The sequence below is a fragment of the Candidozyma auris genome, chromosome 6 (genome assembly GCF_003013715.1).
Source record: "Candidozyma auris chromosome 6, complete sequence".
In the NCBI taxonomy this organism is placed as follows: Eukaryota; Fungi; Ascomycota; class Pichiomycetes; order Serinales; family Metschnikowiaceae; genus Candidozyma; species Candidozyma auris.
The window spans coordinates 651,442-667,046 of NC_072817.1; the positions used below are offsets into that span (position 1 = coordinate 651,442).

Here is a 15,605-nt window from a genome sequence, read left to right on the forward strand (position 1 = left end):
AATCGTATCGATTGATTTGCTAGTTGGTTCTAACAAGATAATCAACTTCTGTCACGATCCTATGAAGTAAATTTACTAGATATCGTTATGGTTCACGTATACATTTCTGACATTGCTCGTGTTATCACAGCATCAGCAAACTCATTACGAGAAAGATTCGATTCAATTGATGTCTATCTCCAATAAGGCCAATAATCAAGTACTCTACATAGTGAATGACTGTTTTCGGTGGCAGTTAACCATAGGTATTGATTAGATTGGTGGGCTACAAAGGACGGCTTTTCTGCATCGAGAAGCATCCTTATTATCAAAAGAAACTTTATAGATCCTGGGAAATATAACCTTGACCATGACTTATTAAATTTTGTGACCCCCCGTGGAAGCCAGATGGCTGCGAAAGTCCATTATCGGTGAATTTAGACACCAAAGGCAGATTAAAGACCGGCAACAAACAGCCAAGAAATTGTAGTTCCAGTGCACAGGCAAGACAAAAGCCAAGTGTAGTGACCTTCGAATTTGACCCACTTTTCCCGGGAACCTAGTGCTTTTTCTGCTCCTTGGAGGGGCCCTTCGCAGCCATTTTTGCTGCGCAAGTTCTTCCTTTCAGGCACAGATCACAATCAAATTCCAATGAACTCACCGGATCTCCTAAAGTCAAAGTAAGTTTGGCCCCTTCGACGATTCCGTAAATAAGTCCCCTGTTTAGCTCGAAATCTTCACAAGCTCACTTTGCCGCTTATCATTAGCCAATAGGGGCTCCTAATCGATAGTTCTGGAAAAACTTCTTCTGTCACGCTGAGAATAAGTTTACATCTCTTTAAAAGAAGATCGACTAAAATCGAGTTTCCCTCAAGTACTCCAATATTTCATCATTTTTGGCAAATGTAGCAGATCTAAGAAAACGGTCTATACCACCTGCCCGTGCTGTGTGCAGTGCGCGGCCCACTTCGCCTAAAAAACCTCCCCCCAGAGTGCGGAACAAACAAGGCAGAAAAAGCACGTATCCGAAAGGACAAATCGGCCACAAGTTTAACGATTGGAAGAGTATCCGAACGCCATTGAGGTGAACGTGGAAAAAAATTTTTTTAAAAGCGTCTTTGAAATTATCATCCACCAAAAGATTTCACGAAACGACAATCTTTCAATTGGACATTCATGAGTGATACTGAACAACCGAAAGTTTCGGGAGAGGTGGCCAGTGAGGCACCTAGAGACGAGGTCTCTGGAACCAGGAGCTTCGCAAACGAAGCAATCGAAGTGCAAGAAGCGAAAATTGAAAAATCACTCGAAGAAAACGCCGAAGAGGCGAACCAGGACAAGCCTGGTGAAGCAGAAGGCGAAGTTATCGAGGATACTAGTGCTAATGGCGCTGATTTGAATGAAAAGCATGAAGGCGACCCCAATGAGGAGATCACAGGCAAATCAGCATCTGATAAGCCTGACAATGAAGAAGCCAGAGGCGAAAACCACTCAGATTTGAATCAGTCGACCGAAAATGACAAATCCAATGACTCAGAGGCAGATCAGACTACAGAGGCCAACGAACCGAATGACTTCCAGCAAAATGGCTTTGCCCACGACAAACCACTACCCAAAATCAGCATCGGCAACGAAGAAGAGGCACCTAAGGAGCAGCAGCTACCTGCCAAAAAGTACTTCAATGCTTCAGTCGACAATATCCAAATATTCAACAAGACATTCGAGCAAATTTTGAGCAGCAAGGAAGCGAAGAAGAACGAGAACTTGAAGAACGCTACGCAACGGGCGATCGACTCTTTGAACAACTCTTCGTCGAGAGATCCTCATGTCATATACGAAGCTTTGAAGTTGGCGTGCGAGTTGGGCAGTCACGAAGTAAAACGCAATGCTGTGGATTTGTTCGCCAAGCTTTTCGACTACGCGCTGTTTGAAGATGAGAGTGATAGGGTCAAGCTCACAGACGACTCCGTGGATGTTGTTTCTGCATGTTTCGAAGGTGAAGGCACGGATCCTGAGGTTGAATTGCAAGTTGTCAGAGCATTGATGCACAGCATCGTCTTAATGCCAACACACGGGGCATCTCTATTGAAAGCAGTGAGACAAATTTACAATGTTTTCATCTTTTCGCTAAACTCAAGAAACCAAGGGGTTGCGCAGGGCACTCTAACTCAAGTGATTGGCACCATCTTCCTGAGAGTGCATGAAACCTTTGCAAACAAGTCTAGAATGTCGAAGTCAAGCAGCAACATCAACCTAAGACCGGAAGACTCCACACAAGAGGAGAGCGGACCCAAAGAAAAGCTCACGCTAGCAGAATTAGAAAGAAACACAAACTCAAGCATAGATCTGCAACGAGTGAATGAAGCTAATTTAGCCTCGGAAAATGATGAAGACATAGCTGTGAAAGACGCCTTCTTGATTTTCAGAGCCATGTGCAAGCTTTCAATCAAAGATCTCGATACTGATAATGTTGATATGAAGTCCCATTCTGTTCGTTCAAAACTTCTTTCCTTGCACATCATCCACACAATTTTGAAGAATAATATTGACATTTTTTTGAGCAAAGATGTGGAAATTCTCTCCAACAATTCTGATGACAGAACTCGTCTTATTGATGCCGTGCGCTCATATTTGTGTCAAGCACTCATTAAAAATGCCGCTTCTCCTTTAGCTCCAATCTTCGAGTTAGCCTTGGAGATATACTGGCTTTTGATCTCTAATTTGCGTTCAGACTTCAAAATGGAAATTCCCGTGTTTTGGGAGCAGATTTATATGCCAGTTGCTGAGATGAAGACTTCGACTCCTCATCAAAAGCGTTACTTGCTTTCAATTATTGAGCGCCTTTGCAACGACTCTCGTTGCCTCATCGAGTTTTACTTGAATTACGACTGCGATAGCAATCAACCCAACATATGTGAGAAGATCGTGGACTTGCTTACAAAGTTATCTTTGTCTCGTGTCGAAGTAACATCCACTCAAAAAGCGGCTTATCGTGATAATGGCCGCAAAGGAATATCATTGTATGACATAAGCAAAATCAGCAACTTGACAAGTACAGCAATCTCATCGAAGCCACCTGAGCCAGACGTCTACAATCTCTTTCCCCTTGAGTACGCGATGAAGATCACATCCATTAATTGCACAGTTGCTTTCTTAAGATCCCTTTATTCATGGGCTCAGAAGAGTCTCCACACATCCAACAAGCTAAGTAACGGCATCAACAGCGCTTCGAAAACTAGCCTTAATGCGAGCAGGAGCTCCAACGTTGAGTCGCCGAACGATAGTCAAACCAACTCGAGAAATGCTTCATTTGTTGTATCTAACAATGAGCCTTCAGAGATCCACGACGATCCCGAACAATTCCAAAACCTGAAACAAAGAAAGAAAGCCTTCTTGGAAGGAGTAAGACAATTCAACTCGAAACCGAGAAAGGGTATCAAAAGCTTGATTGAACACGGATTTATAGCGTCAGATGATCCCTTGGACATTGCGAAGTTTTTGCTCAATACTGAGACCTTGAATAAGGCAGCCATTGGTGAGTTTCTTGGCGATGGTGACGAGAAGAACGTTGCCATCATGCATGCTTTCGTGGATCAGATGAACTTCAACAATACCGGCTTCGTTGATGCTATGAGAACATTCTTACAGGCCTTCAGATTACCAGGGGAAGCACAAAAGATTGACAGGTTTATGTTGAAATTTGCCGAGCGTTATGTACTTGGCAACCCAGGTATCTTTTCAAACGCCGATACAGCGTATGTTCTTGCATACTCTGTGGTCATGTTGAATACAGATCAGCATTCTCCTCAAGTCAAGCAAAGAATGACAGTGGACGGATTCATTGCAAACAATGGAGGTATAGATGACGGTAAAGATTTGCCAAGAGAATTTCTCGAGAAAATCTACTATGAAATTCAGCAGAATGAGATCAAGTTGCAATCCGAACAACATGCTGCTCTTCTTGCAGGTGACACATCTGTCGCTCCCGTATCTTCGGTAGGATTCTTTGGAGGTAGAGACTTGACGAAAGAGGCCTATTTGCACGCCTCTAAAGAAATGTCAACGAAGACAGAGAAGCTTGTTAAGAGTTTGGGTAAGAAGTTGAAGTCCGATGACTCTCTGAGTGCTATCTTCCATGCCGCTTCCCACGTTATTCATGTAAGGACTATTTTTGAAACAGTATGGATGTCGATTTTGGCAGGTTTAACTCCACCATTCAAGGAATTTGACGAGGAAGATATCACCAATGTGTGCCTCGAGGGTATTAAATTGTCCATAAAGATTGCTTGTATGTTTGATATACCATACGCGAAGAAATCTTATATCAGCGCGTTGGTACAGTTTCAGAGTTTATCTAACATGGAAAACATCAAGCCGAAAAATATATCAGCCATCTACATCATGTTAGATATTGCCATCAATGAAGGCAACCATCTCAAATCAGACTGGATTCAAGTGTTGACCTCTATCTCACAACTTGAACGCTTGCAGCTAATTGCTCAAGGTGTTGATCAAGATTCGATTCCCGATGTCTCTGTTGCAAAATTAGTGAACAGAACGTCCATTGACAGCACAACTTCATCTGGTTTCTTCAGTCTGTTTACTCCATCGCAGTCTGCATCAATGAAGTTCCACAATCAACATTTGTCTCCTCAGGCTGCACAGCTCTTGTCGAGGACTGAGCTAAGCGTTGCTATGGACAAAGTGTTCACAAACAGTGCCGAATTGTCAGGTGAGGGTATTAAGGATTTCATTGAAGCTCTTAGCAAAGTTGTGTCCGAAGAGATTGAGTCGTCAGGACTGTCTTCAAACCCACGTATGTTCTCCCTTCAGAAGGTTGTCGACATCTGTTACTATAACATGAGCAGAATTCGTTTGGAGTGGTCTCAGTTATGGGCAATTATGGGCGAAGTTTTCAACGTCGTTGGATGTAACCCGAACGTCAACGTGTCCTTCTTCGCTTTGGACTCACTTCGTCAATTGTCTTCAAGGTTTATGAATATTGAGGAATTGGCTCAATTTAAATTCCAAAAAGAGTTCTTGAAACCCTTTGAGCACATCATCATAAACAACCCCTCTTACGACGTGAAAGACATGGTTGTTGAATGCATGAATAACTTGGTCTTGGCTAATGCGTCTCAAATCAAATCTGGCTGGAAGACCATCTTTAAGGTTCTCACTGCAGCAGCTCGAGAGAAGAAAGATTCCTTGGTAACCAAGGCTTATAAATTGGCCTTCACCATCAACAAAGAATACAGCGAAGAGGTTCGCATCCAGGATTCTTTTTCGGATAAGGTTGAGTGCTTCACTCAGTTTGCTAAAAATGAGAAATTTCAAAAGGTTGGTCTACTCTCCCTTGAAGTGTTACTGAAGATGATCATCAGGATTGCTACGTTGACGGAAGAGCAAGGTAAGAGCGGTAAATTAATGATTGCTGGATCCGAAAATGCTGACTCTTCGAGAAAACTCTGGTTCCCTGTTCTTTTTGGATTTTATGATATCATCATGACTGGAGAGGAACTTGAGGTCCGCTCTAGAACATTGACCCACTTCTTTGATGTTCTTCTGAACTACGGTCCAAATTTCAAGGAAGGTTTTTGGGAGGAAATTTCTCAAAAGCTTTTGTTCCCTATCTTTAGTGTGTTGACGGGCCCTTGGAAATTGAAGTACGAGGAGAATGGAAGCATCTCAGAGCGCGACAGGTTATCGTTTTGGGTTTCCACAACCTTGATCCAAGCTTTAAATAGCATGGTGTCGCTTTTCACCCAGTATTTCGATAACCTTACACCTATGTTGAAGGAGTTTTTGGACTTATTCATCAATTGTATTTGTCAAGAGAATGATACCATCGCCAGAACCGGCAAGTCGTGCTTACAGGACTTCTTGGTCAGGAACGCAAACCGGTTCAGTGAGCAACAATGGAACCTTGTTACTGATGCGTTCGAGTCGTTGTTTAAACTAACTACAGCCAACGAGTTGTTTAACTTGGATCCTTTGAAGAAACGAGGGTCTGAAGATGATAGTATAGATGTTCCTCTAGATTTGAACGACTCTTCTATGCAATCTCAAGAAGTATCGTCTCCAATCGTTGATGAAAACGAGGAGAGATTGCAAAGATCGAAGGACAAATCTTCCATTGTTGTCAAGTGTGTTCTTCAATTGTTGATGATCGAGACTTTACTGGAGCTCTCAGTCGAAGAGGCGTTCTACGACAACGTACCACACCAACATCTCATGAGGCTTGCTCATTTGTTGAAGTCCAGTTACAACTTCGCAAGAACGTTTAATGATGACTATGATTTGAGGGTCAGACTTTGGAACGCCGGTGTGATCGAGAGACTTCCCAATTTGCTCAAGCAAGAAAGCATGTCTTCGGCCGTTTTTTTGAACATAATGTTCAGGCTCTATTGTGACAATAATAAGGTGAGTGGAGAAGCTAAGGATACAATACTCGAGTCAGTTGTGCCACTTTCAAATGCAATTGTGGAGAAATTCGCCGAGTTTGACGAGTCCAACCAGCAAAAGAGCATATCAACGTGGAAACCAGTGACCATTGAGATTCTCAGAGGCTTCGTTGAGCTCGACGAAGCCGATTTCAACAAGCACGCACCTACCATGTATAAATTGTTGCTCGCTTTGTTCAACAGAGGCATGTCGCAAGAATTGAGAAAAGCGTACCAGATGTTTTTAACAAGAGTTGGCGACGTGTTTCTTCAAGGCTAAATGTATTCCTGCGAATTGGTTGCAAAAAAAGGTGGTACGGTTCTTGGACCTGCAAGGCCCCATATGTCGGTCACGCATCACGTGCTCACACGACCCATCTTTTTTTGTGGACGACCTAGGGACGCTAGAAGAATTCGCAGCAATTTGACTGGGGAAGTTGCATTCCGCAAAGTCTCTGTCGGTTTGAGGAATTTAGCTCTCATTTGCGTCAAGAAAGAAACTCAACCTGCTTTGAAAGTGGTTCTGCAATAAAATGTCACCTGATATATTTTGATAAAGTTGTGGCGAGGTTCGAATGTTTGGCTGAACAGGTCGACCTTGGGAGGGGAGGTACGGGTTTTCGTTGGGAAAGTTCGCTCTGACGGTTTTTTTCTTCTATGAAAATTTTTCCTTATAACCTTTTCCTCCTTGCCTCAACTCCGAACGCTGTCGAATTACGACAACTATGTCTTTTGAAAACAAGGTATGTTCAGTCCAGTTGGATTAAAGCAACGAGTTCGCGAGATTCAGACCCCAATTCATCGTGAGACAAGTTCCCAAAGCGGGTGTTGGGAAGTGAAATTGGCCGACATTGGACACCAGATACAGTGAAATATAGAGTATTCGAATAATATATGACGGGAATTGATATTTGGTAATCAATTGATCGAATTGGAATATTGTCTGAAGAATTGATTGGGGTTCGGAATTCGTTAGTTACCCCGGAAAAATCCTTGCAGCTACTAACCCAGCCAGAACTTATACGCTTTATTGGGTAACGACGTGGAGGACGATTCCCAGGTTCCACCACAGCCTCCAAGAGAGATTGTGAAGAATACCACATCGTCCAAGAAGGCTGACGTGCCCCCACCAAAGGCTGACCCAGCTAGAGCCAGAAAGCCCAAGAAGGGCCCAACAGGCAACGAGGCTGCTCTTAAAACTAAGGTCAACAACAAGGACGTGGCTGCTCCATCGAGCACTCCATCCCACAAGGAGCACAAGAAGCCATTTGACCGTCACTCGAGAACTGGCAAGACCGACTCGAAGAAGAAGTTGAAGCAGGGCTGGGGCTCTAACGATAAGAGAGAATTGGACGATGAGACCAACGCTGCCGGCGATGCTTTGGCTGAGTTAGAGAAGGACAGCGCCGAAAAGGGTGAGCCAGCTCCTCCAGCTGCCAAGTCATTGCAAGACTACTTGAACGAGTTGCAACTTGCTGAGAACCAGTTGGGCGGCAAGAGAACCGTGAGATCCGCGAACGAGGGTGCCGAGGACAAGTGGACTGCTGGCGAGAAGGTGGAGAAGCACACCGAGGAGTACTTCAAGGGCACTGCTCAGAAGAAGCAGAGAGCCAAGGCAGCCAAGGAGAAGAAGTTTTTGGATTTCGACGCTGTCTTTGCCGATGAGGTTGGCAGACCTCAGAACGAGTCCAGAGGTGGCTTCAAGGGCACCAGAGGCGGCAGACCCGCCAGAGGCGGTGCCAAGGGAGGCAACAACGGTAGAAAGAACCAGCCCCCAGCGGTGAACGACCAGAACTTCCCATCTTTGAAGTAATAGCGTTTGGTGATCTACAAGCCAGAAAGCGAGAGTTCTTGACATTAGCACACTCAGTATGAGCAATCTACGAAATATTAGCCCAATTAACACGGAAGTGGTCGATGGCCAGGTTTTAAGACCAGTAGTAGAACAAAGTAATAAAGGAGTTGGCGAAGCGCTCATTCCAAAGTAAGCGTAGAGAGCTCGAAGGCAATGCAGAGGTGTAGAAACAGCAATGGTGATTGAAGAGGAAAGTTGAAACAGTTATGCTCGCTAGAGACATTAGCTGTTCAACCACAATGGAAGCTAACGTTTGTTAGCGCTACGCTAGGGTTTGAACTATAGAACAAGGAAGTAAAAGGTGCATTTTCAAGCTGGTGAAACAGCATCTTTGTTCATCACGTCACAGAGAGGGATAACACTTACTGACTGAAGAGAGTATCATGTTGTTGGTAGATTCTATTGTAATGGCAATCTCTGTATTTTCTACCTAAGAGGTGGACTTCAAGCATCGATTTCACTCAAAAGGTACATGGGATTGCAGAAAGCTTCTATTTTCTGATATCACCAAGAGCAGCTTTCGAAGCCACTTGGTGCTATACTAATTTCTTCCATTCGCAAGACACAGAGTGAAAGTGAGATCTTTGTCTCAACATTGATGAGACTTGTGCACTATTTATGTTTGGTTTGGGAGACTTAATTGCCAAAATTGCCAGAGTCATAATAAAGGGTTTGATCCCTTATTATTGCATCTGAATTCTTCTGGTACTTATTTTTAATCAATTCACAATAACTCACACATTGGCATATAATAGGAAGAGGTGGATTCAAAGGTTGAAGCCCAGCCAGATGTTATATGTGCTTGGTTCTTGTCACGACTTGGAAAAATCTCTCTAACGTTCTCTACTACCCAATGGTCCACTTGTAGCCCACTACACTGCTCAATAACAGTCATCATTCACTCCATATCATCGGTTGAACTACCAGCAGAACACATGTATAATGACGAAAGTCCCTGAACAAAACGCTTCTGCCCATCTACCGCACGAACGAGCACTCCGAGTATTAGCTACTGACCGGCTTCAGTGCTAGACAAGAACAAGAATACACACTTACACAAGTCCAAGTAGTTTTCGACTGACGATATTACTCAAGACCTTCTTAGCCTGCTTTTGTATCGCTCACTGAAAAGTACACGCTGAAGTGGACAAGGCTATCAGAGTCGTCTAATTGACTCTGTGTGTATAAGAGTCAGGCAGCGAGGTGACTTCTCCAGGTAGATCAGTGCAAGGTCATTGTCTTAGGCGCCATATAAGAGAGAATCAAAGATCATGGACTCTACAATCTTACAAATTGAAAGCCAAACTAGATACAAGCTTAAATTCTTGATCAAATATCCCAATACTCCTGGTTATGTAGAGAATCACTGGAGCTCACGTTTGTTCGACGGAGCCTACGACAATGTCGTGACTGGATTAGCAAGGTTTGGGTCAATTCGGCGTGTAGTGTACCAAATAAAGGGAAGAGTGTGTAACTCTGTTCAAAATGGCCATCTCAATCTAGAACTGTCACTGAATTAAGGACAGGAGTTGTCATTGAAAAGATATCGTGGGGTCCACGGAGGGGCCCTTTCACTCACCATGCGACGACATTTTTGCAACCAATTATGGCGGTGAGGAGCAACAGAAGAAGTAAAAGCTTATATAGCGGAATTCGCAGGCTTCAGCCAGCCTCATACCTTTCCAGTGCGATTTCTGGACGTAATCCTTCTCTACACCTAAGAGAGTCACACACATAGCCTGAGAGTGTCGCTAGACCCAATATGGGTGACAGTGGGGGAAGGTGGGTGTGCTTATATGCAGGCGATCACACTCACCACATTTAAAGTGACCGAGTTGTACGTTTTCAGTATCTGGGACTGTGTGCAGTACGCCATATAAATTTTCGAGGCCCCGTGAGTCAACCAAGTGAGGCCCGCCCAAACCGAGCAAGAAGAAGATTTGTAGGCGGTTGGCTGGGCTTGCGTAAATTCATTGTAAGATTACACATCACTTGAGGCTTTTAAGTGGAGATTTCCACTGCCTTCCTCGTGCTTTTTCAGCCAGCATGACTTGTCTAGGTGGGACTCGATTCGCACCACAATGTCACAGCATTTACCCGCATTCATACACACATAATGCGCTCGGACCCTTCCCCAAAAAAAACATATAAAGCGTGGATTTTTCAGTTGCTAACAAGGAACAACATACCACACCGAAAACGTAAAAATACCCCCCTCAGAATTAAAAGATCCCAAAACATCAAAAATAATTTTTCCTACTTAGCCCACAAAGAGAACTCCTTACTCGCTCTCCCCTGAATCACCCGCTTGTTTTTGTCTGTTCCCCACCATGAACACCGAATCCGGGGTCGCTGACCGAAACAACAGCGAGAGTCCAGATGTCAAAACCAACGACAGTAATAACGTTGGTAGTAGCGCCAACGGCAACGCCAACACCGCTAACGGCAAATCAAGCAAACCCGCCAAGCATGTGACCAAGCTCTCCACGTCGTCGCCCGAGGCTATCAAGGTGGCCGCTGAAATCACCCCCACGAGACTTGCCAATTTGTTGATAAAAAAAGGCCCGTTGCCCATTCGGCTCATCACGGCGCAGTTGGCCGTGGAAGTCCCTGGATTTGATCTTTTGTCGCTTTCGAAACAGCGGCGCCTCATTATGGCAGCCATGGAGGCGGGCGACACCGAAAACAACGTTGTGTTTGAAAAAATCGGCTGGGGCCAGTGGGCGGTGCGCAGGAAAGACAGCGATTACATCGTCACTGAGGGAAGCGTCGATGGTAGCGACAAGACACGGGTGTCTGTGCACGAGCTCAAGGAGAAGGCCAAGTTGGGGTGGCTGAAGAAGGGTGCTTCTGGGAGCAGCAGTAGAGGCGGTGGCGGCGGTGGCCGGAGAGACTCCATCTCCAACGGGAAACATAATCTCCATAACGTCCAGGTTCCAGGAGAACATCTAGACAGGGCAGTGGAGAGCGACGAGGACGACGAGGACGAGGAAGACATGGACAGCTTGTCGTCAGATGAGGATGAGCTCCACAAGCTTCGGATGGCTCGTTTGGGCCATGTGGAGGTCGATGACAATGCCATTGCCGAGGATTCTGATGAGGACGACGACGAAGACGATATGGACACTACCGAAGATGGAGTGTTTATGTTTGACCAGGATGCTCCTGGCGCTGGTGCTGGTGCTGGTGCTGGGGTTGGGGTTGGAGCCGGTGGTGGTGTTCGTCGCTGGAAAAAGAAGCTGCCTCCAATATCCTTCGCCAAAAGAGTGCCTCTCAAGGTGCTGCCTCCTCCACACGTCGGCTCCAACCGCCGGAAGCTGTCTCTGTCCGCGGGAGGCGCCAACTCGGTGCAAAAGACTCCCTACACCGGCTACACCACCCGCCATCAGTTGTTCAGCAGGCTGCGACTCAATTCGATCGAGAACTTGGACAATTACATAGTCTCTTCCGGCAGAGGGCTGGCGGTGCTGGTGTCGTCGCCCCCACCAGCTCCCTCGGCCTCTGTGCTATCTGTGTCGCCCATTGGCTCGTGGCTGGCCTCCAACGGCCACCTCCACCCAGGCACGTTCAACGTGTCGCCAGACAATCTTGCAAGCACCATTGGCGGGCGCCGAAAACTGAGCTTCAACGAGCTGAGCGTTCGCTCGACTTTGCTGCTGTCGCTACCGCAGAATGGAAAGCACCCGCTAAAGCAAGAGGCCTCAGACACCGACGAGGAGGACTGGGCCACCATCGGCGCTGAGTCGCTCCGCAAACATAGCCAGGGTTCTCTGAGCCCGGGCAAAAATGACGAATTGTGCAGCGACGAAAAAAGGGCCGCCCGGGCTTTGGTCGACCTCATGTCTATATGACCTTGTCAAGCTTGTGGAAATATGATCATGGTCACCGCTCTCCTTACACCTTAGCCATGACCAAAAAGGTGTTTCTTGAGACACCTTACACCTCGCTACCCTTTGCACTGCTGGCCAGTTGGCCAGGTTAGGTTGTTGTCACTATTATATCAATGTAACACTTTTTCTAGCCACCTTCAACTCTACAGCTTGAAACTATGCCGCCGTCACGAGCTGGTCTCGTCAGCAACACAGTATACACGGCATGTTTTGGAAAGAATGTGGATGCACCAGGGTACTACTACATACAATAGAAAAGTCGACTAAAGAGAATGTAGACTGAAGAACTTGCTTCGAATGATTGGCTGAATTTTCGATTTGCAAATCAAAAGCGTGGGTTATATACTGATCTCATTTCTGACAACAAGGATAACGACACCCTGAAGCATATAGTCCTACAAAAGTATAATTCGAGGTTTTGACTGAAGACTTGTCCGGCAGGAGACACCAACAATGTGAATATACTTTTAGATAGTTGTCCTTTTTGCAACGTTCGAGAGGGTGCTTAGAAATGGCTGCGAAAAAGTGTATGATGCTACACTGCTGTTCAAATATGAACACTACAAGAAATTAACAAAATCACGCATGTCACGAGTATAGAGAGCTAGCATCCATAAAGGAGAAGGATTGAAATAACTCGTTTCCTTTTTTTTTGGGATTTCCTAGCAGTAATTTTGGCTGTGGTACTGACACATCAACACCAGTACTACAAATAAAGAAAACCAGTTTACTGCGTAGTCAACCCTCGAACTGGTCGTTTAGTTTCAAATAATGATGAGATTGCTTTTTCTTATCTTCCGTGTCTGATTTTTTAATTTGTGTTTCTTTGCCTCTCTTCGGACCCTTATGGGACGCGTATTTCGCCGAATTAGGAATAGATATGGCGCTTTGAAAAAGAAGCCCTTATTCACTTTCGTTAAACACGTTCTCCAAGTTCAATTCTTTCAAAATCTCAAAAATCTAATTCTCTTCTTCAAAACCACTCATTAATTAATTCGGATGTCGACAACTACGACGCTCCCCGCGATCCAGATCAATGTCAACTACAACGAGCTCAAGGCCCACATCAGAGACTTCTTCACTCACTTCAAATCCCTGTCAGATATAGACCTCGATGTTGATGCCGAGTTGCAAGAGCTGGGAATCAAGTATTTGGACTTGTTGCAGAAAATTGCCAACAGAGACATTTCCACGCTTTACATCGACTTGGACGACATCAAGCTGTACCAGGAGAATCAATTCTTTTCGTCGTCGCAGCCTTCACAGCCCTCGCTGGTGAATTTGCTTAATCACATATTGAAGAACACCCATCATTTTGTTGAGCTTTTTTCTCTGGTTGTGGATGAGTTGATGCCTGAACCTACAAAAGAATACTCCGTTAAAGATGACGTTTTGGACGTCATTTTACACCAGAGGAAATTAAGAAACTTGAGAGTGTCGCAGGAGAACAGAGACGAGCTCAACGCTTTGAACGCTGGCTTGTCTCAGCAAACCAACAATGACTGGCAAAACTCCCAGCAAGCTGATGATTTGCTTCTGGTAAATATGTTTCCTCCAAAATTGACTAGGAGATACCACTTGTACTTCAAGCCTTTGAGCGACAGAACAAAGGCCTTGGCAGTTAGAGACGTCAAGGGCCCTCACGTGGGTAAATACATCACCGTGAGAGGGATTGTCACCAGAGTGTCTGACGTGAAGCCCTCGGTGCTTGTCAACGCCTATACGTGTGATAAGTGTGGCCACGAGATCTTCCAGGAGGTCAACTCCAAAGTGTTTCAGCCTTTAACCGATTGCACGTCCTCAGTGTGCAAAGGCGATAACCAAAGAGGTCAATTGTTCATGCTGACGCGGGCGTCGAAGTTTCTGTCTTTTCAGGAAGTCAAGATCCAGGAGATGGCTTCCCAGGTGCCAGTGGGTCATATTCCTAGAACCCTCACGATTCACGTCAATGGTGATTTGGTCAGACTGATGAACCCTGGTGACATTGTTGATGTCTCGGGTATTCTTTTGCCATCTCCATACACGGGCTTCCGTGCTCTAAAGGCCGGTCTTTTGACAGAAACCTTCTTGGAAGCCCAGTATGTCCAGCAACACAAGAAGCAGTACGAATCTCTCGATATAACTCCCGAAATCAGAGACCAAATGATCGCTTTGAACCGCGAGGGCAATGGCACGATTTACAGGCGCTTGGCCCAGTCGATCGCTCCGGAAATTTATGGCCACCTTGACGTCAAGAAGATTCTTCTTCTCCTTCTTTGCGGTGGTGTCACCAAGGAGATTGGCGACGGTATGAGAATTCGTGGTGACATCAATGTGTGCCTCATGGGTGATCCCGGTGTAGCCAAGTCTCAATTGCTTAAAGCCATCAACAAGATTGCCCCAAGATCAGTTTATACCACTGGTCGTGGTTCTTCTGGTGTTGGTTTGACCGCTGCCGTCATGAGAGACCCCGTGACCGACGAGATGGTTCTCGAAGGTGGTGCTTTAGTGCTCGCCGATAATGGTATCTGTTGCATTGATGAGTTTGATAAGATGGAGGAGGGTGACCGAACAGCTATCCACGAAGTCATGGAACAGCAAACGATTTCCATCTCCAAGGCTGGCATTAACACCACCTTGAATGCTCGTACATCCATCTTGGCCGCGGCTAACCCGTTATACGGTCGTTACAATCCCAGACTATCCCCTCACGAGAATATCAACTTGCCGGCTGCTCTTTTGTCTCGTTTCGATATCATGTTTTTGATCTTGGACCAGGCGTCTGAAGAAAACGACGAACTATTGGCTGAACACGTCACCTATGTGCACAGAGAAGGGAGACAGCCAGAGATGGAGTTTACTCCATTGGACCCACAAACCATCAGACAGTACATTTCCGTGGCAAGAACCTATCGTCCCGTGGTGCCTAAAGAGGTGGGTGACCATGTTGTGCAGCTGTACATCCAGATGAGAAAAGAGGCTCAGAGAAACGAGGGATCCGTCAAGAAGTTCTCTCATATCACCCCTAGAACATTGTTGGGCATCTTGCGTATCTCACAAGCACTTGCAAGACTCCGCTTCGACAACGTGGTCAGAACCACCGACGTCGATGAGGCGCTCAGGCTTCTTCTGGTTTCGAAATCATCAATGGGTGGCCACGACGAACTTGAAAGAGAGGACATCACTACCAGAATCATGAATGTGATTCGTTCTATTGTGCGTGATGAAGAACAGCAAACGCTTAACATTAGCGACTTGCACCACAGATTGGGTGGCATGGGATACACTCAAGAGCAGATTGATGCGTGCATTAGAGAATATGAGCAACTTGAAATTTTCCAGGTTGTTGAGAATGGCGAGTCCTTGTTGGTGGTGACCTAGAGGTCTCATAACCAACTACATAACGCGCACTCATTTATCTTTCCTACTACTATTCAGCTGTCAGGCTGTAACCATATA

General features: G+C 45.5%; 4 protein-coding genes across 4 annotated transcripts; all 4 read left to right on the top strand. All coding sequences in view use genetic code 12, as the record gives it.

Moving 5' to 3' along the window:
• Positions 1 to 1,155: 1,155 nt before the first annotated feature.
• SEC7 (Arf family guanine nucleotide exchange factor SEC7) lies at positions 1,156 to 6,702 on the top strand (the record flags this gene model as incomplete). Its single annotated transcript, XM_029033996.2, has 1 exon — positions 1,156 to 6,702. The coding sequence occupies one exon, from the start codon at positions 1,156 to 1,158 to the stop codon at positions 6,700 to 6,702; it is 5,547 nt and encodes a 1,848-aa protein (XP_028891559.2).
• Positions 6,703 to 7,147: 445 nt separating this feature from the next.
• CJI96_0004977 (uncharacterized protein) lies at positions 7,148 to 8,235 on the top strand (the record flags this gene model as incomplete). Its single annotated transcript, XM_029033997.2, has 2 exons — positions 7,148 to 7,165; positions 7,438 to 8,235. The coding sequence occupies 2 exons, from the start codon at positions 7,148 to 7,150 to the stop codon at positions 8,233 to 8,235; spliced, it is 816 nt and encodes a 271-aa protein (XP_028891560.1).
• Positions 8,236 to 10,607: 2,372 nt separating this feature from the next.
• STB3 (Stb3p) lies at positions 10,608 to 12,128 on the top strand (the record flags this gene model as incomplete). Its single annotated transcript, XM_029033998.2, has 1 exon — positions 10,608 to 12,128. One exon carries the CDS (start codon positions 10,608 to 10,610, stop codon positions 12,126 to 12,128), a length of 1,521 nt encoding a protein of 506 aa, XP_028891561.2.
• Positions 12,129 to 13,166: 1,038 nt separating this feature from the next.
• On the top strand, positions 13,167 to 15,527 carry CDC47 (DNA replication licensing factor MCM7; the record flags this gene model as incomplete). The annotated part of the gene is made up of 1 exon (XM_029033999.2): positions 13,167 to 15,527. The coding sequence occupies one exon, from the start codon at positions 13,167 to 13,169 to the stop codon at positions 15,525 to 15,527; it is 2,361 nt and encodes a 786-aa protein (XP_028891562.2).
• Between the last annotated feature and the right edge of the window lie 78 nt (positions 15,528 to 15,605).